This window comes from Haliaeetus albicilla, chromosome 12 (genome assembly GCF_947461875.1).
Source record: "Haliaeetus albicilla chromosome 12, bHalAlb1.1, whole genome shotgun sequence".
Taxonomy (NCBI): Eukaryota; Metazoa; Chordata; class Aves; order Accipitriformes; family Accipitridae; genus Haliaeetus; species Haliaeetus albicilla.
Genome location: NC_091494.1, coordinates 28,604,286 through 28,630,736, shown reverse-complemented (window position 1 = coordinate 28,630,736; position 26,451 = coordinate 28,604,286). Strand labels below are relative to the sequence as shown.

General features: G+C 62.8%; 3 protein-coding genes across 5 annotated transcripts; 2 read left to right on the top strand and 1 right to left on the bottom strand.

Moving 5' to 3' along the window:
* Positions 1-2,106: 2,106 nt before the first annotated feature.
* On the top strand, positions 2,107-11,116 carry AP3S2 (adaptor related protein complex 3 subunit sigma 2). The gene is made up of 6 exons (XM_069798748.1): positions 2,107-2,632; positions 2,954-3,045; positions 3,165-3,276; positions 5,791-5,862; positions 9,577-9,684; positions 10,278-11,116. Exons 1-6 carry the CDS (start codon positions 2,564-2,566, stop codon positions 10,404-10,406), a joined length of 582 nt encoding a protein of 193 aa, XP_069654849.1. The 5' UTR covers positions 2,107-2,563; the 3' UTR covers positions 10,407-11,116.
* A 2,395-nt stretch (positions 11,117-13,511) lies between these two features.
* Positions 13,512-22,206, top strand: ANPEP (alanyl aminopeptidase, membrane). 3 transcript variants are annotated; one of them, XM_069798747.1, is made up of 22 exons: positions 13,512-14,140; positions 14,971-15,051; positions 15,938-16,902; positions 17,156-17,301; positions 17,387-17,523; positions 17,608-17,734; positions 17,844-17,998; positions 18,072-18,185; positions 18,311-18,454; positions 18,567-18,632; positions 18,776-18,841; positions 19,042-19,214; positions 19,306-19,382; positions 19,489-19,622; positions 19,733-19,788; positions 19,909-20,056; positions 20,225-20,316; positions 20,494-20,604; positions 20,696-20,863; positions 20,939-21,079; positions 21,260-21,341; positions 21,630-22,206. In XM_069798747.1, the coding sequence occupies exons 3-22, from the start codon at positions 16,247-16,249 to the stop codon at positions 21,786-21,788; spliced, it is 2,952 nt and encodes a 983-aa protein (XP_069654848.1). In that variant the 5' UTR covers positions 13,512-14,140; positions 14,971-15,051; positions 15,938-16,246; the 3' UTR covers positions 21,789-22,206. The 3 variants fall into 3 exon arrangements, with proteins under 3 accessions (XP_069654848.1, XP_069654845.1, XP_069654847.1); XM_069798744.1 differs by lacking the exon at positions 14,971-15,051; XM_069798746.1 differs by having other exon boundaries at positions 14,971-16,902.
* LOC138688281 (mesoderm posterior protein 2-like) lies at positions 22,204-24,514 on the bottom strand. The gene is given in 3 exon segments (XM_069799605.1): positions 22,204-22,547; positions 23,510-23,659; positions 23,662-24,514. Coding segments are annotated over 3 exon segments (1,347 nt in total).
* Between the last annotated feature and the right edge of the window lie 1,937 nt (positions 24,515-26,451).

The window sequence follows — 26,451 nt, the reverse complement described above, 5'->3', positions numbered from 1 at the left end:
TCCTGTCCCCGATGAAGCGCAGGGTCCCAAACTGGGCACTGGCTGCAGCCAGGGCTCCGCCCATGCTCAGCAGACCAGCAGCTGCCACGCCGGGGGTGCGAGGTGGCACTTGCCTCCTGCAGCAGCCGCTGCGGTTGCTCCTGGAGGTGGAGACCATGACCCTCTGCAGCCCTGCTCCGCCGCAGCTGCTCATCCCTGCACATTTCCCAGTCCTCCCGCAGAGCACCTCCTTGCACTTCTCTCTATTGAATCTCAGCTTGTTGGTTTTGGATGACATCTTTAACTTGTCAAGATGATTTTGAGCCTGGAGCTCGTCCTGCCCAGCACTTCGGGCCCCTCCCAGCTCCCAGCTCGATGCTGCCTGCGGTTTCGGTGACCCCATGCTCTGCTCCAGGTTCTCAGGGAAACACAGGCTAGACCAGGCCAGCCCCGGTGGAATTGCCCTCCTCCGGCACGGCCACTCTCCATCGGCGTGTCCTGTCGCCCACCGCTTCTGGGGTGCAGCTGAGCCATCACCTGGTGTTCCCATGTGGGGCACGGTTCGTTAGTTTGCTGACGAGGGCCTCACGTGGAGGCGTGTCGAGAGCCTTGGTGGGATCAAGGCACATGGCATGTACTGCTCCCCCGTCAGAGGAAGGGCTCCCGCTGTGCTGGTGTCATCCTCACAGACCTTTTCTTATTGCCATACCAGCCCCTGGGGCATGAGTGGTGATGGGCTGGTGCCGTGTTCAGCATTACCGTGGGAGTGGACGCCAGGGCAGGACAGCAGCATGGCCCTGGGGACAATTCACCTCCGTCTTCTAAAAACGGGTGCTGTGGTCACCCTCCTCCAAACCTGGTGCCCTCCTTTCCCCTGGCTCTCCTCCCTGTTGTCCTGCTCTCCTTCTCCCTTTATTAATGTTGTTAAATCCCTGCTCACAAACAACCTTTTAATACGAAGGCTGGAGCAATGCAGGTTTCTCTGTATCCTTGATTGTTTCCTCCCTTTCTCCATTAAGTTATGGATCTTTATTTTCCCCTGTCTCCCCCTTCCTTCCAGTACTTCTAAACAGCACACCAAATCCTTTTCTTGTTGCCCTTGATGTCCCTTGCTACTTGTAACTCAGTCACGCCATGGTCTTTAGATTGTACCTTACGTGCTTCTGCAATTTCTTTACATTAATCTGGGATCATACACCCTTTGCTGTTTGCTTTTTGATTTCCTGGTCCTTAAAAAAAACCTGGTGCAACTGCAATTGCCACGTGTGATTCTGTCTCCCTTTCCTCTTCAAAATAACTCTTCAGCAGATTGAGTTATTCAGAGATCTAACAATTGTTTGTCTGTGGGTGGTGCCCGTGCAGCGGTAGCGGTCCTGGGGGGTCATAGGCTCTCTGGGTGTCACCCCCTCCACCGCGGCGGCTGATCACCCGGACGGAACATCCCCGTGCTGTGCTCCGACCACAGCCCAAGGCTGGCGGCCCCATAAATAATGCTCGTCCCCCGGAGCCACCCTGATGGCTCGGCCCAGCTGAACGGCGATGCTGCAGCGGCAGTTTCACTGGGGGTGGTGGGGAGGAGAGCCCACAGGAGCAGCCGCGGCCGTGAGCGGCCCCCCAGGCCGTGAGCAGGCCACCCTGGGCACCACGGCCGGCGGGGCTGGCCTGGGCCTGGGGGAGCCGTCGGGCCGCAGTGAGCGCAGAAAATGGCGGGCAGCTGAGACTCCTCCTGTAAAGCCCTTGGTGGCCCGGCCTGGCTGTCCCCACGCAGTGGGCCTGGGGGGGGGCTTCTTCCCTCCCGGCAGCTCCTGCTGGGGACAGGGCAGGGGGTGGTGCGGCAGCGGGCAGAAGGGCTGAGCCGCAGGGTGAGGCGGGGAGAGCTGCAGGGCCGGCCCCGCTGGGTGCTGGGGGGCAGCGGCTCCGGCCGCCCGCACTGCACCCCCGCCGCCAGGCCCCGCCGGTGACCTCTGACCCCGCCCACGACCACCCCGGCAGGCAAGGGAGCGGGCGCTTTAAGAGAGGGCGTGGTCTGTCGCCAACTCCGCCCCGGCGAGGAGCCACGCCTCCCGCTCGCTCCGCCGCGGCGTGGCACCGCGCGGCTCCCGTCGCTCTGGGGCTGGTGCGCCCCCTGGCGGCGCGGCCGGCGGCGGCCCGGTTCTAGACCTGCCCGCGCCCTGCCCCGGCGCGGGACGCGAGGAACGGTTGCCCCCTCCCCGGTCTGCCCCGGTGGCTGTCGCTGTCCCGGAGAGGGCCGGGGCAGGCCCCGGTCCAGCAGCCCGGCCCCCGGGAGCCCCCGGCCTTGGCAGTGGGAGAGCGGCTGCGTCCCCGCCCGGGCGCCGCGGGAGGAGCGGCTCCGAGCGTCCCCCGGTCCCCGAGCCCCGGCACTGCGCGTTGGGCCGAGGCCGGGCCCCGGCTGCTCCGGGGCCGCGGGGTCCTTGCGGGGCCGCCCGGGTTCGGCCTGCCGGGAGCCGGTCCGGAGCGCCGCCCCGCCGCCGCGTTTCCGGGGCGGGCGAGGGGCTTCCTGCGGGGAGGCTGCGACCGCTGCTGCCCCGGTTCTGCTCCCGTCCCGTCCCGTCCAGCCGCCGGGATGATCAACGCCATCCTGGTGTTCAACAACCACGGCAAGCCGCGGCTCGTCCGCTTCTACCAGCACCTGGTGCGGGGCCGGGGGCATCGGTGGGGCTCTGCCGGGGCTCTGGGGAGGCCCCGGTTTGCAGGGGTGATCGTGGTGGGGTTGGGGAGCCCTGCCTGCCTCAGCCCAGCGCCCAGGCCTGGTCCCTCGGGATGCCCCGCGGCCGGGTCCCCCGTGGCTGCCCCTGCGGCTGCTCCTGTGGTGCCAGGGCTGGCAGGGAGCTGGCACCTGCCTGTCACCCGGAGCTGCCGGCTCGCGGTGACCCTCGGGGCAGCGGGGGGAGAGCAGGGCATGTGGGTCCTGTAGGCCGTGCGGCCATGGGTGTTTGCCCTCGCCTTCTTGCAGGCGGAGGAGGTCCAGCAGCAGATTATCCGAGAGACTTTCCACCTGGTGCTGAAGCGGGATGACCACATCTGCAACTTCCTGGAGTGCGGCAGGTAACCCTCAGCCCCTCCGGCAAGGGGGGGGCCTGCAGGGCTGTCCCCTCAGCCAGGGCAGCGTCTGGGCTGCATCCCCCCCCTCCTGAAACTCTTCACCTCTGTTTGTGTCTCTGCAGCCTGTTTGGTGGCTCGGACTACAAGCTGATCTACCGCCACTACGCCACGCTGTACTTCGTCTTCTGTGTGGACTCCTCGGAGAGTGAGTTGGGCATCCTGGACCTCATCCAGGTCGGTCTCTCTGCAGTGAGGTTCACTGCCCGAGAGTGGCTGGCAGGTACCTCCCCCCACAGCACAGTCCTTGCTGGGCGGCCTGGCCCCGACACCTTTCAGGTGCACTTCGTGTCTGTGGCACCTCTGTGCCAGCCCTTCTGGAAGCGACTGAGAAGCTGTTCAGGGGGCTGCGATGCAGAGGGGGAGCTGCGTGCACGTTAGCCGATACACAGCTCCTCCACCTGGAAGCAGCGGGGGAAGTCAATCTGAATGAATTTCTTTAAAAAATAGAATCGTAGAATCATTTAGGTTGGAAAAGACCCTTAAGATCATCGAGTCCAACCATTAATATAGAATCATAGAGTAATAGGTTGGATGTGACCTCAAGGATCATCTGGCCCAACCTTTCTGGCAAAAGCACGGTCTAGACAAGATGGCCCTGCACCCTGTCCAGGCGAATCCCCAATGTTGGGGAATCCACCACTTCCCTGAGGAGATTATTCCAATGGCTGATTGTTCTCATTGTGAAGAATTTTCCTCTTGCATCCAGTTGGAATCTCCCCAGGAGTAACTTGTACCCATTACCCCATGTCTTTTCCATGTGACTCCTTGTAAAAAGAAAGTTTCCATCTTCTTTGTAGCCACCCTGTAAATACTGGAACATGGTGATAAGGTCTCCCTTAAGCTTTCTTTTCTCAAGGCTGAACAAACTCAGTTCTCTCAGCCTTTCCTCATACAGCAGACTTCCCAGGCCTTGGATCATCTTTGTGGCCCTTCTCTGGACCCTCTCCAGCCTGTCCATGCATTTTTTGCATTGCAGGGACCAAAACTGAACACAGTATATGAGGTGTGGCCTGCCAAGCACTGAGGAGAGTGGGATAATGACTTCTTTATCTCTGCTAGTGATGTGCTTGTTGATGCAACCCAGCATCCTGTTGGCTTTCTTTGCTGCAGCAGCAGCACACTGTTCACTCATACTGAGCTTGTTGCCCACCAGGAAGGATCCCCAGGTCCCTTTCCACAGAGCTGTGTCCCAGCTGGGTAGATCCTAGCCTGTGCTGCACTCCTGGATTATGTTGTCCCAGGTGCAAGACCTTACATTTGTCTTTGTTGAACGTCATAAAGTTCTTGTTAGCCCACTCTTCCAGCCAATCCAGGTCTTCCTGCAGGGTGGCTCTCCCGAAGTGTCCGCTTCCCCACTCAGTTTGGTATTGTTGGCAAACAAAGTCTTAACCTAACACTGCCAAGTCCACCACTAAACCATGTCCCTAAGCGCCCACGTCTGTACATCTTTTAAATACCTCCAGGGCTGGTGACTCAACCACTTCCCTGGGTAGCTGGTTCCAAGGATCGATAACCCTTTTGGTGAAGAAATTGTTCCTAATATCCAATCTAAACCTCCCCTGGTGCAACGTGAGGCATTTCCTCTTGTCCCCTCTCTTGTTACTCGGAGAAGAGACCCACCCCCACCTTGCTACAACCTCCTTTCAGGTAGTTGTAGAGAGCGATAAGGTCTCCCCTCAGCCTCCTTTTCTCCAGGCTAAACAACCCCAGTTCCCTCAGCTGCTCCTCATAGGACTTGTCCTCCAGGCCCTTCACCAACTTTGTTGCCTTTCTCTGGACATGCTCCAGCACCTCAGTGTCTTTCTTATAGGGAGGGGCCCAAAACTAAAAGTACATTTTAGAAATTGTTTTCAAACACTGCATAGACTTGTAATGGGACCTTTGCTAAATCCAGCTAATGGTAGGTGTGAGAGTGTTGGCACAGGAGGTGGCAGGAGCTGCCTGCCCTGCTCGGGTCACCTGCCCTGTGATGCATTTCCCATAACTCGGCCCCTTTCAGGCTGTTCTGGTTGGCTGCAGCCCTGCCCTGCATGCAGCCGCCAGCCATTGTCCCAGCACTGCAGCAGATCAGGACATTGACACCTGGGTGTTTCTCCCAGAACAGCTGAGTTCCATGTTTCTGTGCCCTTGACCTTGAGCCAGGCCCCTTGAGGGGGTGCCAGGTGTGCGGGCAGCACTGGTAGCACCTGAAGACAGCAGTGAGCAGGTACACACCGATGCTGTGAGGGAGCTTGTCTGGGGCTGGAGGAGGAGCCCTCCACGCTGCCTGGGTTGGATCCCCAGCTGGCCCAGCCAGGACCAGGCTCTCATTCCAGCTGCAACCCCTTGCCAAGACAAGCCCTCTTCTCGAGCAGGTCTGAGCTTCATCTGGTTTCTGTGGTGTAGCGAGGACTGGCACTGATGCCCACGTGGCAGTCCCCTGACCCCATGCTGCTGCTGCAGTACTAGGGGTCCCAGGCAGCCACTGGGCTGGGCCTCCCTGCGTTTGCCCTGGGAACAGGCACTTTCCTACCATCAAAAGGAGATGGGGTTGTTGAGAGGGTTTTGTTCCCTGCTCAGGGGGATACCCTGGGGCACAACAAGTTTCTGGTCAGGGCTGAGGCTTTTTTGCCTGCAGGCCCTGGGGCTGTGAGTGGGAAGCATCTTGCAGTGGTCTTCTGTACTGACCTTCCCTTCCTGCCACCTTAGGTGTTTGTGGAGACACTGGACAAGTGCTTTGAGAATGTCTGTGAGCTGGACCTCATCTTCCACATGGACAAGGTGGGTTGTAGTCTCTGTGTGGTCCTCTGGGCCAGTGCTGTTGTTCACTCCAGTACCTGGCTGCCCCAGAGCCCTGCGCTCCCATGGGCAGGAGCTGGCCCAGCCTTGAGCTCTGGAGCCTTTCAGGAGAGGCTGTTGGTACATTAGGCGTCACTTTTGGGGAGAGATTGAAATTCCGGGTGGGGAAGTTGTCAGCCAGGGGTCTTCGTAAACTGCTTACATCGTGTCCTCCTGACAAGAGATCTGAGTTGCTGGGCTCTGTTCTGAGTCCTCCATGGGTAAGCTCCGCTCTTGGCACTTGCCCCATTGCATTGCTGCTGCAGGGCTGCGCTCTCTGCTGCAGCACAGCCATGGGTGGGAGGGGGTTGGGGGCTGTCCTGGTGATTGCCACTGATGCTGGGTAACCATGCGGTCAAGTGACAGGGATCTGCGCTGAGTCTTTGCTCTTGTCTTCTGTACAGGCTGGTGTTGATGGAGCTGGGCAGGCTCTGGTGTTGTGCAGGGGTGTTCTGCCTCTTCTTGCTGTACTGTGGGGCCCCTTGGGAGTCTTGTTAACATTTTAGTAGAGCTGCAGGAAAAAAAAGGGAATGAACAATGGGAGTGTTTGGAATACACAGCCTTTAATGCTTCCTTTTTAGCTGGACAGAGTTTCTGGGAGGAAGCCTGTCCTCTTTGATGATCTCATAGATGGGGCTGAAGATAGCTGGGACTATGCTTAGAGAAAGGAGGGACTTAGCTGACTGCATGCTGGACTTGTGTTGCTGTTGATAAGGGCTTTCTTGCTTTGTTGAAGACAAAACATGCCAACAAAGAATGCAGAGGAGTGGAAAAAAAATCAGTAAGGCTGTAAATGTTCCCTTTCTGTTGGCTATTCCAGCTTCTGAACTCTGGCAGAGAAATGGAGTTAGCAAATCTTAGAAGGTGATCTGGATCAGCTGAATGTACTAGGAACTGATGAAGTAAGACTTTGGTTTCATAATTTGCCTGGCTGTAAGCTTTCAGAAATGTTATAACATTGATTGTCTTGTCAGCAAAAGTGTTCTTATCAAAGCAAGCAAAAGGAGAGGAAGGAGGAGGTCAGAAGGAAGGAGGAGTACCTGCAGGAGAAGTGATGGCAGCCACCCAGATCACCTCTGGCCTCATCTGGGGGAGGGTGTGCTCTCATTTATGTATTTTGTGGTGTGACCAAGACCTGACAGCTTTACACTCAATCTGCAGCCCACAGGCAGAAGAGATTACCCTGTTGCTTGTCTGTTTTGCCAGCAGTAGTACGCATTGCCCTTCCTCTGAACTCTTCTGCCAGGCAAAGGGTTCAAAGGAGATGGGAGTTGGGAGGGTTTCTGATCGGGGAGACCCTGGGCTCGGTCACCCCAAGGCCCTCCTACCACTCAGGCTTGTTTACTGCCTGTCCTGTGCTCCCATTGCTTCCCAGCCTTGACTTCAGTCCTTGGCCACTATCAGTGGTCCTTTTGTCTCTCTTCCTATATTTGGCATGTATTTATTTCTCAGATGTGTTGATGTTGAGTGCCTGTGCTTCCAAGCGCTTGGTTGCAGATGGGCGGTGTTGGGGGTGCTGGGAATACGCAGGTCTGTCCTGCTGGTCCCTGGGTCTTGCCCGTCGGATGCCTGGGCAGGGCTTTCTCCAGCTGTGATGCTGCCCTAGCGCTCCCACAGAACCCTGCCTCCGGGACTTCAGTCTGTCAAGAGCAGTGCAGGGCATGGTGCTACCCCTCTGCTCTGGCAGATGGATTGCAGAGTTTGTGAGTTCCCTACTGGAATGGGAGAAATGAGGCCAATGTCAACGGGAAAGCATCGATTTGTCGAGCAGAGACTTTGGCTGTGAACAACCTCAACCCAGCAGGTTCTGGTTGGGATTTGGGTGCAGCTTTGTCTGGGTCATGTGATTTTCTATTATTGCCTTAAGATACACGTTACACTCTGTATGCAGCACAGGGTCCGTGAAATGAGACCTGCTGCGGGTTTCAGGTCCCTGCTTTTGCAGCAGGAGGCTGGCCTGGGCCATCAAGTCTGTGGTTCTTGGGCACCAGTGACACCAGTGCTTTTAGGCTGTCAGCTTTGGGAGCAGCAACCTCAGAGCTGCAGGGCTTCCTCTTTTGCAAGGGGAGGCTGGAGCCACAAAGCCTTTGGGAGGCTCAGAGGCAGCTGTTGCCCAGCCCCTGGTTGTTCTTCGTACCTTGGAGGAGAAACGTGAGTTTTGCTCAGCAGCTGCAAGGTCCCAGAGAGGACATGGTTTGTTCAGGAAATGCTGTGTTTCAGTTTGGAAAACAAAGCTTGCTTGGGATTTCTGCCCTGTTGGTTTCAGTCCAACTTGGGGTGAAGCCAGATCTTGAAGGAACAACATTTCCTGCAGCCAGGATGCTCTGTTCTGGGGAGCTGCTAGCGCCGTCCGGTGCGGTGTTTGCCGGGGCTGGGCTGAGCTGACACTGTGCTGCGGGACAGCAGTTCCAGTGCTGTGGATGTCCCGGGAATGTGCTGTATCGCCCGTGGCTCGCCCTGTGCAGTGCTGATCCCACACACCTTGCTGCTCCTGGCACTGTTGGAGCAGGACGGGACCCATGGTGAGCATGAGGCTTGCTGTTTGCACAAAGCTGGGTTTCCCCCTTCTAGCAGATTCTCCGGCTTGCTTTATTTTTCACAGCATTGCCCTGGCCGTATTTGCCACACAGCATTTACAAGTGCAACCTGCCCTCATGAAGCCATAAAATGATATAATAACTTAACAATCTTCCATTAATAGCCTATTTCACGGAAGTAACCAGAGCGCCATAAATTCATTATCTGTGCTGGGTGGTTGTTGAGACCTGCTGACTTAGCAAGGAAGGTTGGGCTGTGCAGGATGGTGGAGCTGAAGGTGGGTTGCAGCCACCTGGCATGGTGGGGGATGTTTGTGTTTTCCTGGATTGTAAACCAGGATGGGCCCTTTCTCCTATGGGGTATCACCGGTCCTCCCCGATGGGGCTGGCAGGAGGGAGCAGCTCACTGCCTTGAGACTGCTCCATTTCATCCTTGGATCCAGGCAGACCCTGGGGAAGGGAGCAGATTCTCATAGCGTTTTTGTGCTTTTTTGTGTGTGTGTCACAGTCCCGTCTTTCCTAAGAGAACGCAAAGAAGTTGGGCTCTAGCCTGGCTTTCTGGGTAGAAGAAACTGGTTCTGGAAAGAAGTGTCCTGTGCGGTGGCTCCGGGAGGCCCTGGGGTCTCTGCTGCCTTGTGGGCTCTTCTCCAGCATGCTTTCTAGGCAGAGAGTTGCTCCTGGTTGTGACCTGCGTCCCAGCCCAGGGAGGGATCAAGCTTCAGATGAGGTGTCAGTGGTGGTGCAGCCAGGGTGTGCCAGCGAGCTGGGTCAGACCTGGCCTCTCTGGGGGCAGCCCTGTGCCTGGTGGTCCAGTGGGCAACATTTGCTCCTGTCCCTGTGGTAGGTGTCCTCTAGAGCAGAGGTACAAGCACTAAACGGGGCTGTGGGACTGTGTGCTGAGGACCATGGCGGCCCTCTTGCTCTCCGGGCAGCCAGCTGCCGGGGCTGTGTGGGCTGAGGGGAGGATGGGGCTGGATTTGTGTCTCTCGGGGAAATGCCAGTCCCCAACATGCTTCTGCAGCAGTGGCTGCTGCCACTCCTGGCTGGTCTGTAAGCTGGGCTGGGTTTGCAGCCTTCCTTTCCCATCCCTTCCCATGCCTTCCCTTCCCTGGCCTCGCAGGTTCACCACATCTTGCAGGAGGTGGTGATAGGCGGCATGGTGCTGGAGACCAACATGAACGAGATTGTGGCACAGGTGGAGGCCCAAAGCAAGCTGGAGAAGGCAGAGGTGAGTGCAATGCTGTGGCTCTCCCCCGTGGGAGGCTGAGGTACTCCAGACTGTAAGGGGGGACAGCCTGTGGGGTCTGGAGCTGGCGTATATGGGGTATCCCCAGTATACCCAGTCTCTGCCTGCCTGAGTCCTTGGGGAGAGGGCTGGGGGCATCCCTCCCCAGCTGTGCTCTGTGCTGTTTAGGAGCGTAGGGAGCAGCCTGAGCATGGAAATGGCTGTTCCCATTAAGGTTAATAACCTGAGGTAGTGAAAAGTTTATTGCCCCTGTTTGCGCTGTCATTGTGAAGGTGCATCTGTGCTCGCATCACAGGGAAGCACCGTGCTGCTGCCCCCAATATAGGACTGGGTCCATCAGCAGCGCGGGAGGTGGGCGTGGGGGCTGCTCCCTGGCTGCACCCGTGCTGAGCCACGCACGGGGGGATGTGGCTGGGCCCTGGGGCTCGGGGGAGGCAGGGCAGCATGGGGCAGGGCTCGGTTCAGGGATGCTCCTGTGACGAAGTGCAGGGCTGAGCCGGGAGCAGCCTGGAGCCCCTCACAGAGGGGCTGCAGGGGGCAAGGGGCTGGCAGTCACTGGTCTCTCCCATTGGCAGGGAGGCCTCTCAGCCGCTCCTTCCCGTGCGGTCTCGGCTGTGAAGAACATCAACCTGCCAGAGATCCCTCGCAACATCAACATCGGAGACATCAACATCAAAGTGCCCAACCTGTCACAGTTCATGTGAGCGTCCTGTGGCAGGGAGGGCTGCCCACGCACGCAGGCCGTGGCCTGGGCTGGCTTGGGGAGAGGAGCTGGGCTATGCTGGGTTCCCCCTGCCCCTTCTGGGTCTCTGTCCGTGTGGTACATGGTGAGCCCGGTGTGCTGCCGGGGGGCCTGGGCTGGCTGGTGGAGGGTGGGGAGCAGTGATGGGGCTCAGCAAGAATGCTGTCTGTCACCTTGGACCTGGGCTCAGTTCTGCTCTCTGGTCTCCCAACAAGGGTGGCCTTCCTTCCCCTCCCTGTGGATGGGCAGCCTGTCTCCTCACTGTGGGGGGAAGAGCTAGGTCCTGCCTCTCCCAGCATTTCTTGGGATTCCCAGTTGTAAAAATCTACCTGTAGCTAATGGCTCCTGCAGGAGCTCTAGGTTGTCATCTCCTCCATCCTCCCCGGGCTGGGCTGTCCCCTGCCCAGCATCCCTGCACCCACCCTGGTCCAGCTTGCTGGACCTGGCGCCCCAGGCTGGGATTGGTACCAGCCTGGTTGGGGTTGCTCATTGGAGCTGCTGTGAGCTCTGGAGCTGGGGCTGGCGTGGGTGGTACCTGCTGGACCAGGAGATGCTGGCAGTGAGAGGGAAGGGAGCTGCCTCTGCCTGGGCTGGTGGCTGGGTCGGGGCCAGGCCAGTCTGGGGCCTCCTGGAGCATGTCCCTGTGTCCTAATAAATCACCGTGTGAACTTGTGTCTGCTGTGGGTGCTGCTGGCCCTGCCCCAGGGGCAGCACCGGGAAAGGGAGCACCAGGAAGGGGTTGTGGGGTCTGTGGGGGGCCTCTCATGGGGCGGCTGCAGCCCTGGGGGACTCTTGGCTGGCAGAGGCTGGTGTCTGGGCTGTTGCATGAGAGTGGGAAATGGGGCCCTGGACCCAACGTGGGGGAGGGCATGGGCTCTGGGGTAGGGTCCCTAGCTGCACCCTGCCCTGCTCTCCAGGGCATGCAGGGGGGACCACGATGGCCCCATGTGGGCTGTGACAGCAGTGTCCCCTGCTTTGGGCCTTTGGAGGCAGGTCACCAGCCTGCAACCTGCCAGTGCCCGCTGCCCTCCTGCCAGCTTTCCTGCCTTCTCTCTCTGCTGCAAAGCATCCCTGATCTGCTCTCAGGGCAGCTGAAAGCCCTGTACTGCTCCGCTCGACAGGGCATGTGAAGGCTGTGGGGCTGGGGCTAGTGTCCCCCTGAGGCCTGGGGGGAGTCGGGGCTGGTCCTGGGTGTTGGAGTGAGCATGGCTGCAGGGGATGGGCCAGGTGGGGATGGGCCAGGCTGGGAGGTCCCTGAGCTGTGGGGCTTCTCAAGCTGGGTGCCCTGTGCCTCTGGCTATGCCACAGCTCCATCTGGCCATCTCTCTTCTGGGCTGGTTTGGGGGCCCTTTCCTCTGCTTTCCCTCTGTTGGTGAGCTGAGCTCCCAGGGGCTCTGCCTCCACCTCCCCTGGCAGGGAAACCATGACTCTGCCTGGAAGGAATTTTTCTGCTGTCTCCCCTCCCTGTGGCTTAACCCTTCCCCAGCTGGCCATGAGCCACCACCAGCAGCTTGTGGAGGTCAAGGAGCTGGGCAACCTGCTGCTTCCTCTTTTCTGCCAGCCCCCTGTCTCTTCCTCCTCTTCCTCCTGTTGGCTGCTGGAGCAGTGTGGTGGAGGGAGCAGGTGAGCAGTGCTCTGGGCTGTGTTCTGGGGCTGGGACACAGGGTCCAGCAGGCACTGGGGCAGTCGGAGGGGAAAACTCCAGCTTGCCCTGTGGCAAGGAACTTGGCGTCGTGCCCGTGTCCCACTCTGTGCCAGGCCTGGGACACAGGGGTGCCTGGGGGGGTTGGGCTGGGGCAGGCGGCCCTGGCTGCGATGGGCCGTGCCTGTGTCCAGTCCTGCGCCATGGCATGGCAGTTCCCGGTGCAGGATGTGTCCGGCCATACGTGCTTCCTCTGCAGCGAGGAGGTGTTTGTGCACAGCCACCTCCGGTAACGACTCTGGCCTCGCTGTCCCTTCCCACATCCTGCTGGAGCCTCGGGAGGCCGAGGACCGTGCTGGGGCTGGGTGAGTCCTGCTGATCCCGGCTGCTCCCTTTCCCCGTTCCTGTGCAGAAGAGGGCAGAGACGATGGGGTAGTTCACCTCAGGATGAGCTGGGCCAAACCCCTGGACCCCATGTCCCCACCCATGAGGGCTGCAGCCCTGACCCCAGCAATCACAGGGTTGTGCGGGAGCAGCCCCAGGCTGGCTGGGGCAGAGGCGGCCCTACAAGCCCTGCCTCCTCAGGGCTGGCGTGCTGGCTGCCCAGGGTCCTGCCCAGGGACAGGAGCCCCAAGTGCCCTGGCAGAGCGGAGGGAGAATGCTGCACTGAAGGCGAGACCTGGCTCCTGCTGTGGGCAGAGAGCATTCCTGCCCAGGGCAGAGCTGTGAGGCAGCGTTGGCAATGACCCTGTGTGCCCCAAAGGGCCGTGGCCAGGTCACCAGACCCTTCCTGCTCTCTGAGGCTAGCTGGAGGGGCGCAGCATATGCAGGGACGTGGAGGGCAGGGGCAGGCTGGGGGCTCAGTGCTCTCCTGTCCAAGCTGCCTGTGTGGTCTGGAGATGGGAGATGTGGCTGGGTCTTGGGGCTGGCTCCTGGCCCCGTCACCTGTCCCCAGCCAGGCTGTGCTTTGGCACCGATGGGTGCTGGATTTTGCTGAGCTCAGCTGGGGTTTACTTGCTGGAGTGTGTCCCCTGACTCTAGGCCCCTCTCCATGGCAGTGAGGCGGAGGGAAGCAGGTGATGGAGCCTGGCCCTGGCCCAGCTCCTCCACAGGTATCTGAAATGTTTACCCTCATCCTGCCAAGCACTGGGTGAGCCCAAGTCCCAGCCCCATGCCCAGGCTGGCTGTGTCATTCTCTGACTGGGGAGACCCTGGGGCCCTACCTCTGGTGCTGCACCTGGCAAACCCATACAAGCCCCGATCGCAGCCCTGCAGGTTGACTACAAGGACTGGGATGTCTCTGAACCCACTGCAGCTGGGACAGGGGGTGCCAGGTGGGGCTGGGGCACAGGGTGCTGGGCTGGGGGACTGAGCAGGGGGCACCCCCAAGCAGGGACACCATTCCTGGTGTGCCTAGGCGCTCCGGGTGCTGTAGGGAGGGGGCAGAGCCTGGCTTGGTTGCTGCTGGGTGATAGTCTGTCCCCTTTCCTGCCACCCCCTGGGATGAGCATGCTGGCCAATGCTGGCGTGAGAGAGGGGACCCGTAGCAGGACCCCGGGGGGGCTGTGGGGTGTAGGGGCCGGGCAGGTGGGGGCGGTTCACCCCCAGCAGTGGGGCACTGCGGTCCCCAGGCTAACCCGACTAACGCCTCCCAGCTGGGGCGGTGGGGGGTCCCGCAGCCCGGGCGGTCCCGCTCTGCCTTCCCCCAGCAGAGACCCCTCGCCCTGTCCCTGCTCCGGGAGCCGGTGCTGGGGCCGGGATCCCCCGCGCCAGGGGCTGGCCGCTGCCCGCCGCTGTCCCCCGCTGCCCTGGCCCCCCGCCCCGGGACGTGCCCCGCCAGCCCCCGGCCCGGCCAGCAGCCCAGGGGTTAAGGGGGCGAGGAGGTTCAGGTTACTTCCCTTGGAGCTTTAGGAGGAAACTTTCCTCCGGCGGGCGGCTGAGCTAGCGGAGCCGAGGCAGCGCCCGAGGGCAGGGCGCAGTCCTGGATGCCTCGGTGGGGATGGGGCGGGCGGGACCCCCCCGGCCCCTCGCTCCCCGCGGTTGAGCGCAGGAAGGTGAGTGGGGGGCGATGCCGCTGCCCAACCCCCCCCCGGGGGGGGGGGGCAGACCTCGAGCCAGGGGTCCTGGGCGTCCCCGCCCTGGGGGATCGTTGGCTTGGGCCGGACGGGGAGAAGGGGCTGCGGGCTCGCGTGTTCGGGGCTGCGGGGTTTGTGTGCAGGGGGGGTATGGAGCCCTTATGTGGCGGTGGGGGGCTTTGGGGGGTCCATGGCGTTGCAAGAGGTTATGGAGGGCTCTGGGATGTGTGTGTGCGTGTCGGGTTATGGGGCGTGCAGGGCCAGAGCCTCAAGGGAGCCGTGCGTCCATGCGGGTGATGCCCAACATCTGTGTTCTGGGTGTCTTCGTGCGGGATGGAGCACACGCGTGTCCGCTGTCTGCAAGGGCTCCCCGGACGAGGCCTTGCAGTGGGGGGAGCAGGAGTCTGCGTGCGCTGGAGCTGGGGGAGACGGGGTGCGGGCTGGCATGGGGTGGTGCAGACAGCCTGGGGAGGGGGCTCAGGGAGGGGTGCAGGGGCTGGCTGGTGTTAACGGGGGAGAAGTGCATGAGGGGGCCAGCATGGGGCTGAGCTGGGGTGAGCGCCTGTGTGCCGTGCCCAAGAGGGTCTGTGCAGGGAGGGGCAGCGCCAGGCAGGGGTGTAGTGTGCCTGTCGGTGCAGGATGGAGGGCGTGCAGGGGACAGCAGGGGCTGTCTGGGGACATTGCAGCATCCCAGGGCTGCACTGCCAGGAACAGTGATGCTGGTGGGTGCAGCTGGGTGCTGTCGGGGACAGGGCATGGTTCCCTGAGGATGGCTCTCAGCCTCTTGCTGGGTTTGCCCCTTGCCCCAGAGCTGTGCCTCCCAGCAGGACCTGCCTACGTCTCCCCACTGGAAAGATTGGATCTCAGAAAGAGGAGTTTCTATTGCTAGGGTGAGACGCGGCACCTCCCCTCCCCACCCTGCCCTGCATGGGGACTTCACTCCATGGGTTTCTGCTATGCCCTGTCTGCCACCCCAGTCCAGGGAAGCCTCTGGCAGAGCTCCGGGGGCTGACCTGCACGGCCTGGGGGGCTTGGGCTGCTCTCCCCTGCCAAGGCAGAGCTCTCATGGAGAAGTGTGTGCCCCTGTCCCGCACGCCAGCACCCTGAGCCCTGGTGTGTTTGCTTGGCTCCAGCCAGGGCCCTGGCTGGCGGCTTTGCACTGTGGGGTGCAGGCGGGGCTGTACACATGGGACCCCGCCATCTTCCAGCTGCGTGTTGTGCCAGTTGACACCCCCAGCTCACCCAGGCTATGGCTGGCAGGAGTGCTGAGCGCGGCCCGTGGTGCATGCAGGCTTCTGGGTGCCCTGTGGCCAGTGGCAGCGGGCACACGCCTGCTTGGGTTCACGGGGCCTGGACTTTGACCTCCAGGTGTGAGCCAGGCAATCCAACCCTGGACTTTGAGAGGTCTGCAAGCAGGGCAGGCTCCTCCCCAGCATGGTCCTGGGCTCCACTCGTACCACCCAGACCCCCAGGGCTGCACCCCATGCCCTCCTGCTTTTCCCCTGGTGCGTGGGCAGCACGGTGAGGTGTGCCCCTGCCAGGGTGCAAGTGCCAGCCCCCACCTGCCCTGGCCTCAGCCCCAGCAGCAGGTCCTTCGCAGGCAAGAGTGGCAGCTGGGACCCCCTGCTGATGGCTCAGACCCTGTCACTTGAGGGCAAACAGAGTGATGCTGAGCCAGACACCGGGCTTGGGTGCCAGGGCCACCTGCCTTGCCCCATGGCAAGGTGGGGATGTGGCCATCAGCTGTGACCACCTGCTTTGTCCCTCCTTTTGCAGGGTCAGGCCGGTGCTTGGGAGGGACCCTGGGAGTCCTGGCCCGCAGCCCGTGCCCGGTCCCACGCTGCCCATCCCTGATGCTGTAATACCATTCTGCCAGTTTTACCCACCACTGCAGCGGCACTGGGTGTTGGTGCTCCTGCAAGGCCGGGAGGCGGGTGGGTGGAAAGCTCATCCCACCCTGAGCCTCATGGTCATTTAATACTTCACCCATTAACTTGGAGTAATAAACCTCGTGAGAGCGAGAGGCTAAAAGCCGCGCCAGCCAGGCAGCACCTCCTTCACAAGCACCGCTTCCACAGCCTCACCATGGCGGCTGGCTTCTTCATCAGCAAGACCGTGGGCATCGTGGCCATCGTGCTGGCCCTGGGGGCTGTGGCCACCATCATCGCGCTCTCGGTGGTGTATGCCCAGGAGAAGAACAAGGTGGTGGATTCTGGCACCGCTGGCACCACCACCACCACCACCACCAAGGCAACCACCACCACGACCACCCTCCACACCATGGCCACCCTCACCACCACTACTGTCATCACCCCCACTGCCGTGCCCCAACACCCCTGGAACCAGTGGAGGCTGCCAAAGACGCTGGTGCCAGAGTCCTACGAGGTGACTCTGCAGCCCTTCCTCACACCCAATGCTGACAACATGTACATCTTCAAGGGCAACAGCAGCGTGGTCTTTGTCTGCAAGGAACCCACTGACCTCATCCTCATCCACAGCAACAAGCTGAGCTACACCCTGCAGGGGTCCTTCTACGCCTCACTGAAGCCAGTGGATACCTTCACAGCACCCCGCATCAACAGTACCTGGCTGGAGATCCCCACCCAGTACCTGGTGGTGCAGCTCAATGGCATGCTTCAGCGGGGCCAGCGCTACCAGCTCTTCACCATCTTCACGGGGGAGCTGGCTGATGACCTGGCCGGCTTCTACCGCAGCGAATATGTGGATGAGTTCGGCGTTAAGTAGGTGGAGGGCAGGGGGCTGGGGTGGGCACGGGGCTGGCCCGGGGTTCGCGGAGGGCATGGGCTGGGTTTAGGGCTCCTCTCCCGCTGGGATGGTGGGATGGGTGTGGGGGAGACTCTGTGGCCCCCTGCATCCACATGCCACCCCAGCAGGGATGGGATGGGATTGGGCAGGGCGCAGGGCGAGCGGAGGGATCTGGGGGGGTGCCAGCCCCTGCAGAGGCCCCCGGGTGCTGACGAGGTTTGCTTGCAGGAAGGTGGTGGCCACCACACAGATGCAGGCGGCTGATGCGCGGAAAGCCTTTCCCTGCTTCGACGAGCCAGCCATGAAAGCCAACTTCACGGTGACGCTGATCCACCCCTCTGACCACAAAGCCATTTCCAACATGCCTGCTATAAGTGAGTGGGGCGGGGGGAGCCCTGGTGGAGGGGTCCAGGGGCCCAGCAGGACTGGGGGTGACCCCCTTCTCTCTGCTGCCCCCAGGGACCCGGCAGCAGGACATCGGCGGGGAGAGCTGGAACATCACTGAGTTCGACACCACCCCCAAAATGTCCACCTACCTGCTGGCCTTTATTGTCAGCCAGTTCAGCTACGTGCATAAGTCCTCGGGGCATGTGCAGGTAGGCTGGGGGTGGGGGGCACCCCCCACCCACCCAGGGGTCTGAGCCCAGGCAGCAGCTGAGCCCTGCATCTCTCCCCTCCAGATTCGCATCTGGGGCCGCCCCAAGGCCATCACCGAGGGCCAGGGCAGCTATGCGCTCCAGGTGACCGGCCCCATCCTCAGCTTCTTCGAAAAGCACTACAACACGGCATACCCGCTGCCAAAGGCCGGTGGGTGCTGTGGGGTGGCCGGGGCACTGGGTCAAGCCGCCAGCCATGGTGTGGGCAGGTGGTCCAGCACCCCGGCAGTGGCGCACCAACGGGACTCCTCCATCCCCAGACCAGGTCGGCCTCCCTGACTTCAACGCGGGCGCGATGGAGAACTGGGGGCTGCTGACCTACCGGGAGAACTCGCTGCTCTTTGACAATGCCTACTCCTCCATTGGCAACAAGGAGCGGGTGCTGACCGTCATTGCTCACGAGCTGGCCCATCAGGTACCCGCCGTGTCCCCCACCCACCCTGCTGACTGGCCGGGCCCAGCTGACAGGTCGCTGTGCCCCCCCCCAGTGGTTCGGGAACCTGGTGACGCTGCAGTGGTGGAATGACCTGTGGTTGAACGAGGGCTTTGCCTCCTACGTGGAGTACCTGGGCGCTGCTGCAGTTGAGCCCTCCTGGAATATTGTGAGTGCTGGGGCCAGCGGGCAGGGGCTGCGGGCACCCCCTCCACCTCTGCACCCCCGGGGGCTGCCCCGCTGCCAGGAGGGTGCACGCAGGGCTGAGGCGGGTGCTGGCACTCACCCCCGCAGAAAGACCTGATGGTGCTGAATGAGGTGTATGCAGTGATGTCGACTGATGCCCTGACCACCTCCCACCCACTCACCTTCCGCGAGGACGAGGTTAACACCCCGGCCCAGATTAGCGAGGTCTTCGACAGCATTGCCTACAGCAAGGTGGGTATGTGAGCCCAGGCTCACGGGGACTGGGCACGGGGGTCCCTGGGGCGGTGGGATGGGCTGTGGGGTGCCCTGCGCACCTGGGGTCTCTGACCTGCCGTCTCCACAGGGAGCGTCAGTGCTGCGAATGCTCTCTGACTTCCTCACCGAGGACGTGTTCAAGGCGGGGCTGCAGGTGAGGCTCTGCCAGTGCCGGGGTGCACCGAGCCCCAGTGCAGGGTGGGCTTCCCATGGCAGGGGCATCCCCGGGTGCTCTGCAGGCGTCCTGCACCCCGGACCTGCCCCTGCCCACCCGTCTCTCCTGGTGCTCTCCCGCAGTCCTACCTCCACACATTTGCCTACGGAAACACCGTCTACACGGACCTGTGGTTTCATTTGCAAGAGGTAGGAGGGGGCTGGCTGCTCTTGGCTGCTCCCCCTGACCCAGCCCCTTCCCTACTGCTGCCCTGACTCTGGGGGGGCTGCCTGGTGGGATGGGGTCCCAGCCACGCAGCCACCGTGTGCTGGGCGAAGGCTGCAGCGCTGGCCAAGCCCTGCACTGCACTCCCCGGCACTGGTGACCCGTGGCGCTGCCCTCCTTGCAGGCTGTCACGAAGAGCAATGTCTTGCTGCCTGACTCCATCAGCAACATTATGGACCGCTGGACGCTGCAGATGGGCTTCCCCGTGGTGACCGTCGACACCCTCACTGGCACTGTCAGCCAGAAACACTTCCTGCTGGACCCCACCTCCGTGGTAGAGAGACCCTCCATCTTCAAGTGAGTGGGGTGGTGGGCTGTCGGTGTCAGGGGGATGAGGTGGGCTAGGGGGGCAAGTGATGGTCCCACTGCCTGCCTGTCTCTGGCACAGCTACACCTGGATCGTCCCCATCACCTGGATGACACGCTCAACCACTGGGAACAGGTACTGGCTGACCAAAGTCACAGGTACGGTGCATCCTGCCCAGGCTGGGAGCAGGGGTCTCGCTGCCACCTCCCCTGCCCCTTGCAGGTGTGGGGGCGGCTCCAGCAGACCCTCCTCTCCTCTTCCCAGAAACCAACAACCAGTTCAAGGTGAACAGCTCCGACTGGCTCCTGCTGAACCTGAATGTCAGCGGGTACTTCCGTGTCAACTACAACCAGGAGAACTGGGACCAGCTCCTCACCCAGCTCTCCACCAACCACCAGGTATGTGGGGCTGGCTGGGGCTGGGGTGTGGGCTGTGGAGTGTGGGTGGGCCCCCACCCCACGCACCCCACTCAGGGCTGCCCTGAGATGCCAACTCTGCCCTCTCCTAGGCTATCCCCATGATCAACCGTGCCCAGATCATCGATGACGCCTTTAACCTGGCCAGGTGAGCCGTGCTGGCTGCCCCAGGTGCCCACTGGGGCGAGGGGGACTGGTGGGGTGGGCACCCTGGAAGCAGGCAGTGGCTGTGGGGCTGGGGAGCTGACGCTGCCCTCACCCCTCACAGGGCAAAGTACATCAATGTGACCTTGGCCTTGAGCACTACACGGTTCCTGAGCCAGGAGACGGCGTACATGCCCTGGGAGGCGGCGCTCAACAACCTGCATTACTTCCAGCTGATGTTTGACCGCAGTGAGGTCTTTGGGGTGATGACGGTGAGCAGTGCCACCTGCCCAGCCCCGGCCGGCCCTGCAGTGGGTCCCGCCGCTCGGCAGAGCCCCATGCTGGGGGGGATGGGGAGGAGGGGCTGGATCTGCACCCAGAGCTGGGCTGGGGGTTGCTGCTGGTGCCACCGGGTGCTGACCATTCTTCCGCCCCCGCAGCAATACATACAGAAACAGGTGATGCCGCTCTTCTCCCACTACAAGAACATCACCAATAACTGGGTCACCATCCCCAGTGACCTGATGGACCAGTGAGTGCCACATCCCCGGGGATGGGCTGGACCCCCGGGGTCTCCCCAACTGAACTGGGATGGTCACCCCAGCACGCTGGGGAGAGGGCATGGCCCCGCCTGTGGCCTGGCACTGGCGGGTTGGTGCCTGGCTGCTGCTTGCTGGTCCCCAGCCCCATGTGGCCCCTCTCTCCCCAGGTACAATGAGATCAATGCCATCAGCACAGCCTGCTCCTACGGCATTGTCGAGTGCCAGGACCTGGCCACTAGATACTTCAACGAGTGGGAGAAAAATGTCACCCATAACCCGTGAGTCCCCAGGGTGCCCTGGTGCCATGGCAGGCAGCCAGGCTGGATGCAACAAGGGGCTCCCGGCTGAGACCGCTCTTCTCTCCTGCAGGATCGCCCCGAACCTGCGCTCCTCCATCTACTGCAGCATAGTGGCCACGGGCGGGGAGAAGGCCTGGAACTTCATCTGGGAGAGGTTCAAAGAGGCCACCGTCATATCTGAGGCCGACAAGCTCCGCACCGCCCTCTCCTGCAGCCCCTATCCCTGGATCCTCAACCGGTGGGTGCGGGGTCCCGGGCAGGCGCCACGACTCTGTCCCTGCCAGCTCCTCACCCAGCGGCGTTCCCCTCCCAGGTACCTGCAGTACACCCTCGACCCCAACAAGATCCGGAAGCAGGACGCCACTGCCACCATCAACAGCATTGCCAGCAACGTGGTGGGGCAGCCCCTGGCCTGGGACTTCATCCGCAGCAACTGGAGGATGCTCTTCACCCAGTGAGCACTGTGGGGGGGGTGGCGGGGGGCTGGCTGGGGCAGGCAGCATTCCCCTGTCTGCCTGTGCCCCTGGGGGGGTGGCACCGTCTCTTCCCCTGGCCATGCAGGGTCGGGGCAACCTCAGCCCCCGGTGCTGCTCTACCCGGGGCCCCCAGCTCAGCTGTCCCTCTGTTCTCCCAGGTATGGGGGTGGCTCCTTCTCCTTCTCCCGGCTGATTTTATCGGTGACCCAGCGGTTTTCCACAGAGTTTGAGCTGCAGCAGGTGAGGCTGGACGCTGGCAGGGTCTGTGGGATGGAGCACCAGAGACCCCAGCCCCAGCAGGAGCAGGGGCACAGGTCTGCACTGCTGGCACCTTGCAACCTGCCCTTTGTCAGGAGCTCTTGGGGGGGGGCTCCAGCCCCTGCCCCTTTTGTGCCCAGGGGTCTAGGCAGCTTCCATTCCTGTCCTGGGCTGCTTGGGTGCTGCCGGGGGCTGCCAGAGTGGTGCCAGGGTGCTGCGGGGGCTGTTGGTGCACCCCATGCCTGCTCCAGCTCCTCTTCTCCCTGGCAGCTGAAGCAGTTCAAGGCAGACAACCAGGACATCGGCTTCGGGTCGGGGACGCGGGCACTGGAGCAGGCGCTGGAGAGGACTCGTGCCAACATCAACTGGGTGAAGGAGAACAAGAAGATGGTGCTGACCTGGTTCCAGGGCGAGGTCGCCCCCAGCTAACCGCGCGGCCGCGGCCACCGCGCACCTTCCTCCCAGCCGTGCGCTGGCTGGCGTGGGATGGGCTGCAGGGGCCAAGCCTGACGCTCCCAGAGCCCACCGCCACGCGGCCGGGCTGGACCCTCACCCACTCCCCAGCTCCACTCACTCCATCCTCCCCAGCCCCAAACACTCCCTCCTGGCGGCCCCCGTGCCCCCCCCTGGGCCAGCACGGTCAGGGCCTTCGCTGCTCGTGAGGGGCAGGAGCCGCTGCCCGCGGGCAGGGCCTGGTACCTGTATGATGGGCAGCAGATGGGGGACGGGGGGCTTTGGGCTGGGGGATGGGGCCCTGCGGCCCTCGGCTGCCTGGGGCAGAGCTGGGCTCTGCAGACTTGTGCAAAGCCTGGGGGGGTGTAAATAAAGGCTTGCACGTCAGCTTTCACCGGCGGCTCTGGATGCTGGGGGGATGCTGGCTTTGGGGGGCTGGCCTGGGGGGCTGCGCCGGGGCCTGGGAGGAAGCAGCTGGGACCTTGCGGTGGGCACGGGGCGGGGGCCAGGGACGCGGGGGCCAGGGACACAGAGCCCCCCGGGCCATTAAGAGCCTGGTGCTAAGTGGCTCTGGGGGCTTTGCCGACGCCAGCCCCCCGGCCCCTCTGTCTGACGGCTGCATGTGAGCTCTCCTGCTGGGCCCCAGCCCTGCGCCCTGCACGGGGGCTGGCGTGCCCACTCCTGACTGGGATGGGGACAGGATGCTTCTGCCTGGCTCCCACTCTGGGGCAGCCGCTGCGGGGTCAGGGCGGGAGGCAGCTGTGGCTTCCCTGAGGCACCCGGGCAGGAAGGGGTGCTGGCAGCCAGACCCCGGGGACTGTCCCCCGTGGGCTACCCAGGTCCCCGAAGGGATGGAGCTGGACAGTCCCAGCGGCACAAGGACGTTTCTTGCAGGGCCAGTCCAAAACCCTCGCAGGGGCTTTGGGCACAGGGAAGGGATGGGACCCGATGGGCGGGTGGGAGCTGCCCTACTAGGAGTCAGTGGGGCTGGGGAAGACCCCCAGGTGGTGGGTCCCTCTGTCACCCTAGCTCTGGGACATCTCTGGGCTGTGGGGTGGGCTGAGAGGGGGCACCAAGCACCTGGCTGTGTGTGTGGGTGCCAGCCTGTGGGGTGCCCCAGGCCGCCAACCCTGACTGTTGGGACGCAGTGAGTGAGGTCCTGCAGTAACGAGTCAGGTTGCAGGAGTGCACGTTAGCTTTAATGAGGAGCCCTTCCCCAGTGTCCATCCCGTGTGGCTCTGTGGCATGGCCACGCCACTGTCCCCCATGTGCCCTTTGCAGCTGGGGGTGTGGGATCAGCTCCACCCCCCCCAGTGCCGTGCTGGGGTGCAGCTGGGCAGGACAGGGGTTGCATGGGGGGCTGAGGAGATGAGCCTGTCCCGGGCCGGCAGGCTGCTGAGCTGTGTGGAAAGAGCTGTGTTAGGTGAGTGACTGTGGGACAGCACTGTGTCCCCTGCCCTGCACCCCGTAACCCCGTGCCCCCCACCCAGGCTGGCTGTCTGGTTCAGCACTCATCATGCTGTGCCCCCCAGCCCATGCAGACACCCCGGCCATGGCATGCAGGGGGATTTGTGGGTGCAGCCCTGCCCGCACCCGACGAGGAGCATCCACCCCCCTTCCTGGCCATCCCTGGGCTCTCCCCCAACCCCAGGGGGGTAGAGGAGCAAGGGTTGGGCTGGGGAGGGGGGTGTGGGTACCTGGCGGTGTGCAGGCAGCTGGGAGCCACGCATGGGGGTCCCGGGGGCCCCTGTGTCCGTCATTCCTGCCCCAGGAGGCTGGAGGGGGGGCTGCAGGCTCCAAGCAGCAGGAGGAAGCTGTCCCAGTGCCCGTGGCCATGGCGCGTCTCCAGGGGGGTCCAGGGAGGTCACTGCTCCGAGGCTGTACAGTGGTGATGACCAGGACCCTGAGATGGAGCCAGGGGTCCTGTGAAGCTCCAGGGGGGTCCCTGCCACAGGGATGTAGCGGGGTGACCCCCAGGCCTCCATCCCCATGTCGGGAACTCCAAGCACCTCTGGGGGGGTCCCTGCAGCAGGGCCACAAGGGGGTGACCCCCAGGCCCCTGTCCCCATACCAGGAGCCCCATGCAGCTCCAGGGGGGTCCCCACCATGGGAGGTGACCCCCAGCCCACGGTGCCGGGGGGCAAAGCATCCTGCGGGGCTGGGGTCGGCAGGTGCAGGCGGGGGTCCGGGGTCTGGCAGCACCCCAGGCCCTGGGGGCAGAGGGGGCAGTGCCGGGGGGCCGCCCCCCGCTGCCGGGCCAGCGCCTCCTCGCTGAGCCCCAGCAGGGCTGAGAGGTGGGCGATGTAGCGGATGGCGAGGCGCAGGGTCTCGATCTTGGTGAGGCTCTGCCCCGCAGGCGCCAGTGCGGGTGGCAGGTAGTGCCGCAGCCGCAGCAGTGCCTGCGCCAGCCGCCGCATCCGCAACTTCTCCCGCTGGCTGGCGCTCTGCCGCGGGCCCCCTGGCCCTCCGCACCACCCTGGCTCACCCCTGCCACCCCGCCGCCCCCCAGTCCCTGGCTGCCAGCCCCATGGGGGACGTGGGGATGCGCCAGGGGGCTTTGTGGAAGTTGTTGGGGAGATGGTGTTGGTGAAGTCCCTGGCCTGGTCCCAGAGCAGGGCACGGCCCACTGGGGGCTGGAGGCCCTGGGGAAGGAGCAGGGCTGGGGGTCTGGCCATGGCTGGGGTCCGCTGCGCTGCCTGCATCTGGGGGTGCCCGGGCAGCCCTGGTTTTATGTGGGGCTGGGGTGCGAGGTGACACCTTTTTGGCCACCTGGAGGTGTCAAAACCTACAGAGCCGAGCTGGGGCCAGCCAGGAGCCTGGGAATGCCAGGCCCATTTGCAGAGGTGTCAATTCTGACTCCTCCAACCCTTAATTAGCACTGCCCGGTGCTGGGAAGTGTGCAGGGACCAATTCACACGGCCGTGATAGATGCTAACGCGTTGACCAGCCCTGCCAGAGCCCACACTGCCCCGCATGGCCACTCTGCCGGGCCAACTGCACTGTAGCGGGCAGCAGGGACTTGACCTTCCAGTGCCAGGACCCTGAGCTGCCAGCCCTGACACCCAATGGTGTCCCCACACCTCCCCTGCGCTCTGCACAGCTCCCAGCCCTAGTGCCTGGGGTCCTGGGTGTGCTCCCAGCTCAAACCAACCGCCCTGAGGGGCCAGGGGATGCGGGGTTGCGCAGCCAGGCTGGTGCACTGGCGGTGGGACCACTGTGCTCCCCTCCTGGGAGGCATCACCGCACCAGGCCATGCTGCCTCGGTCTCCCTGACCCCATGGGATCCCAGCAGACCCCACTGCAGACCCCAGTGCAGCCCCAGCTCTCTAAGCTCCCAGCGTACTCTAGAGAAGCTGGAGGCAGACCATGAGTGTTTGTGGGGACCCACCAGGCTGTGCCCCTATGCATGGAGCTGAGGCTCCCTTTGCTGCTTGTCCAACTGGTGCAAAATCCAGACTGGGCTTCAGGGTCCCTGAGGCAGCGGGCAGCACCGTGGTGGGTTGCTAAGCTCTTTAGGATGCTCCAGGGCAGGGGACCCTGCCCACGTGCATGGGCTGGGTGATGCTGCAGAAGCAGGGGCAGGCAGCTGCTCGCTCAGCTCTGGGTGCTCCTGGCTGCAGAAGGCTGTTTGCCAGGATGCTTTTGTGGCACTCACCCCTGGGCCAGGCACAGCCTCTGGGCACCATCCTTGCCAGCTGTCCCCATCCCACCCAGTGGTACAAGAGTGCACAGCCAGGGCCGGGAGCCATGTGGATGTCTGACCCCCGGGAGGTGCTGGAGCAGGGACAGGGGGTCCAAGGTGGACAGTAAGGTGTCCTGGGGAGGGCCCCCAGCAGGGCCCGGCAGGACCCCCTCAGCAGGAGAGCTGGCTGCTCCTGGGGGCATGGGTCCGAGCCAGGCACTGACTGCCTGGGGAGGGTTTTGGCCAGCTTTGTCCAGCAACACCGTCAGGAGCCCTGTGGCTCCGCAGCTGAGCTCCAACCCAGTGCCCTCGCCACGTCCCACCCCATGGCCCTGTGCCTGTGCTCCGTCAATATGGGCTGGAGGGATGTGGGGGAGACCCTGAGGGGTGAGGAACTGTGGCCTCTCCCTGGAGGGGGCTCTGACCCCACAGCCAGCACTGCCATGGCCCAGCCGTGCTCTAGCACTTGTCTAAACAGAGAGGGAGGTGGGAAGCGGCTGCCCAGCGGGGCTGCAGAACTCATTACCCGGGAGCTCATCAGCTAATGAGACCCAGGAGGGGGCCTGGGAATGGCGGGGAGCAGGGCAGGGCAGGGCAGCATTGAAGGGTGTGTGGGGAAGGGGCTGTGCCCCAGGCTGTGCTGTTGGGTGCAGAGCACCCTGCCACACTCCCGGGGCCAGGCTGCTGCTGGGCCCCCACTGCAGCCCCCAGCCCCAGAGATTGGCTTGGGGACGGCATCAGACATCTGTGCACCCAGAGGTGTCCTGCAGGTCCAAGTTGGCACCGGTGCCCTTGGACCTTGGACGGGGCGGTGGCACAGCACTTCCTCCAGCGAGAGGGCAGAGGGACTTAATGGCAATTAACCCTGGTGGTTTTGTGCCATGTCTGCAATGTCTGTGGGAAGGTAATGACCAGTTCAGATGCCAATATCCTCATGGTGCCTGGCAGTGGGTGTGG

Coding starts and splice junctions, on each gene's coding strand:
- ANPEP (XM_069798744.1), top strand. CDS start 16,247: ATGGCGGCTGGCTTCTTCATCAGCAAGACCGTGGGCATCGTGGCCATC. Junction 17,302..17,386: donor TTCCAACATGCCTGCTATAA/GTGAGTGGGGCG, acceptor TGCTGCCCCCAG/GGACCCGGCAGCAGGACATC. Junction 21,342..21,629: donor CAGAGTTTGAGCTGCAGCAG/GTGAGGCTGGAC, acceptor TCTCCCTGGCAG/CTGAAGCAGTTCAAGGCAGA.
- AP3S2 (XM_069798748.1), top strand. CDS start 2,564: ATGATCAACGCCATCCTGGTGTTCAACAACCACGGCAAGCCGCGGCTC. Junction 2,633..2,953: donor TCCGCTTCTACCAGCACCTG/GTGCGGGGCCGG, acceptor GCCTTCTTGCAG/GCGGAGGAGGTCCAGCAGCA. Junction 3,046..3,164: donor AACTTCCTGGAGTGCGGCAG/GTAACCCTCAGC, acceptor GTGTCTCTGCAG/CCTGTTTGGTGGCTCGGACT.